General features: G+C 58.5%; 1 protein-coding gene across 1 annotated transcript in view; it reads left to right on the top strand.

The window, feature by feature from the left end:
* The first annotated feature begins 344 nt into the window (after positions 1-344).
* Positions 345-2,839, top strand: part of LOC138864173 (mucin-2-like) — a 2,655-nt gene continuing 160 nt past the window's right edge. The window contains exons 1-3 of the mRNA XM_070130231.1: positions 345-434; positions 581-880; positions 1,041-2,839. The exon at positions 1,041-2,839 is cut by the window's right edge and continues 160 nt beyond it. Of these exons, the coding sequence (XP_069986332.1) occupies positions 345-434; positions 581-880; positions 1,041-2,839 (2,189 nt within the window). The remainder of the gene's footprint in view (positions 435-580; positions 881-1,040) is intronic.

Below are 2,839 nucleotides of genomic sequence, written 5' to 3'. Positions count from 1 at the left end.
GTGCGGTTGAGAACGAACGTAGGTGTGTGTACACTTACCTTCGTGTGCTAAATCTTTTATGTGAGATTAAACAATTTTCACTTTACATACTCCTGTAACTATATAAGTATAACATTCTTTTTCATCGCAGTTTTGAAAATGTCTCATAAATTATCTTTACTACCGTTTTGCGCAAGTACGACCTGAAACTATACCTCCTGTAGGAAAAAAAGACTCGGGGCTAATGAGATCTTACAGTCTATAATCCCATCCTCACACATGGGATATTAACCTTTATTGCTTTACGCTCCAAATTTTCACTGCTGCGCCGGAAATAAAATTTAGTCTATTACCATGTACGAAAAATGACAAAATTACCAAGTATAAATCTAGTGAAAAATAACGTATATGTTTGCATCGAAGAACAAGACCGTGAACACCATCACAGACCCACAGTGGGACAAAATATAGCGCTATCATATCGATCGTCACCATGAACACCATAAACATTATCAATAGCATCGGGATCGCTTTTTCCTTGCTCCGGCTCCAGCGACGTCAGCAGCCCCATTTCCCTTGCCCCTGCCCCTAAAGACGCCAGAAGCCCCAACTCCCTCGGCCCTGCGCCAGCGACGTCGGCATCCCCTACTTCCCTCGCCCCTGCATCTGCGACGTCAGCAGCCTCACTTCCCTCGCCCCTGCCCTGACGACGTCAGCATCCCTACTTCCCTTGCCCCTGCCCCACCGACGTCAACAGCTCCACTACCCTCGCCCCTGCGCCAGCGACGTCAGCAGCCCCACTTCCCTCGCCCCTGCCCCAACAACGTCAGCATCCCTACTTCCCTCGCCCCTGCCCTATCGACGTCAGCAGCTCCACTTCCCTCACTCCTGCCCCAACAACGTCAGCATCCCTACTTCCCTCGCCCCTGCCCCATCGACGTCAGCAGCCCCACTCCCCTCGCCCCTGCGCCAGCGACGTCAACATCCCTACTTCCCTCGCCCCTGCCCCACCGACGTCAACAGCTCCACGTCCCTCGCCCCTACCCCAATAACGTCAGCAGCCCCACTTCCGTCGCCCCTGCCCCATCGACGTCAGCAGCCCTACTTCCCTCACCCCTACCCCACCGACGTCAGCATCTTCCTACTACCCTCGCCCCTACGCCATCGACGTCCAGCAGCCCCTACTTCCCTCACCCCTGCCCCCATCGACGTCAGCATCCCTACTTCCCTCGCCCCTACCCCATCGACGTCCAGCACCCCCAACTTCCTCACCCCTGCCCCATCGACGTCAGCACCCCTACTTCCCTCCGCCCCTACCCCATCGACGGCGTCCAGCATCCTACTTCCCTCACCCCTACCCCATCGACGTCAGCAGCCCCTACTTCCCCTCGCCCCCTGCCCCAACAACGTCCAGCATCCCTAAGCTGCTCCGCTCACCTACCTGCCCCATCGACGTCCAGCATCCCTACTTCCCTCGCCCCTGCCCCATCGACGTCAGCACCCCTACTTCCCTCACCCCTACCCCCTCGCCGTCAGCATCCCTACTTCCCCTTGCACCCCTACCCCCATCCCTGACGTCAGCAGCCTCTAACTTCCTCGCCCCTACCCCACCACGACGTCAGCAGCCTCGCCACTTCCCTCGCCCCTGCCCCAACAACGTCAGCATCCCTACTTCCCTCGCCCCTGCATCTGCGACGTCAGCAGCCCCACTTCCCTCGCCCCTGCGCCAGCTACGTCAGCAGCCCCACTTCCCTCACTCCTGCCCCAACAACGTCAGCATCCCTACTTCCCTCACCCCTACCCCATCGACGTCAGCATCCCTACTTCCCTCGCCCCTACCCCATCGACGTCAGCACCCCTACTTCCCTCGCCCCTGCCCCATCGACGTCAGCAGCCCCACTTCCCTCGCCCCTACCCCAATAACCTCAGCATCCCCACTTCCCTCGCCCCTGCACCATCGACGTCAAGCAAGCCCTACTTCCTTCGCCCCTGCACCCATCCTGCTAACGTCAGCATCCCTAAGCTTCCTCACCCCTACCCCATCGACGTCAAGCATCCCTCACTTCCTTCCCTACACCCACAGACGCGTCAGCATCCCTACTTCCTTCGCCCCTGCACCAACAACGTCAGCATCCCTACTTCCTTCGCCCCTGCACCAACAACGTCAGCATCCCTACTTCCTTCGCCCCTGCACCAACTCGGCGTACGTCCAGCATCCCCTACTTCCTTCACCCCTACCCCATCGACGTCAGCATCCCTACTTCCTTCTGCTCCTGCCCCAACAACGTCAGCATCCCTACTTCCTTCGCCCCTGCCCCATCGACGTCAGCACCCTAGCACTTCCCTCACCCCTACCCCATCGACGTCAGCATCCCTACTTCCTTCCACCCCTACCCAACAGACGTCCAGCACCCCTACTTCCCTTACACGCCCCTGCCCCATCGACGTCAGCATCCCTACTTCCTTCGCCCTCTGCCCCATCGACGTCAAGCATCCTACTTCCTTCGCCCCCTACCACCAATAACGTCAGCATCCCTACTTCCTTCGCCCCTGCACCAACAACGTCAGCATCCCTACTTCCTTCGCCCCTGCACCAACAACGTCAGCATCCCTACTTCCTTCGCCCCTGCACCAACAACGTCAGCATCCCTACTTCCTTCGCCCCTGCACCAACAACGTCAGCATCCCTACTTCCTTCGCCCCTGCACCAACAACGTCAGCATCCCTACTTCCTTCGCCCCTGCACCAACAACGTCAGCATCCCTACTTCCCTCGCCCCTGCACCAACAACGTCAGCATCCCTACTTCCTTCGCCCCTGCACCAACAACGTCAGCATCCCTACTTCCCTCGCCCCTGCCC

This window comes from Penaeus vannamei, chromosome 15 (assembly GCF_042767895.1).
Source record: "Penaeus vannamei isolate JL-2024 chromosome 15, ASM4276789v1, whole genome shotgun sequence".
Lineage (NCBI taxonomy): Eukaryota > Metazoa > Arthropoda > Malacostraca > Decapoda > Penaeidae > Penaeus > Penaeus vannamei.
The sequence above is the reverse complement of the archived record's forward strand: the minus strand, read 5'-3'. Positions and strand labels throughout refer to the sequence as shown.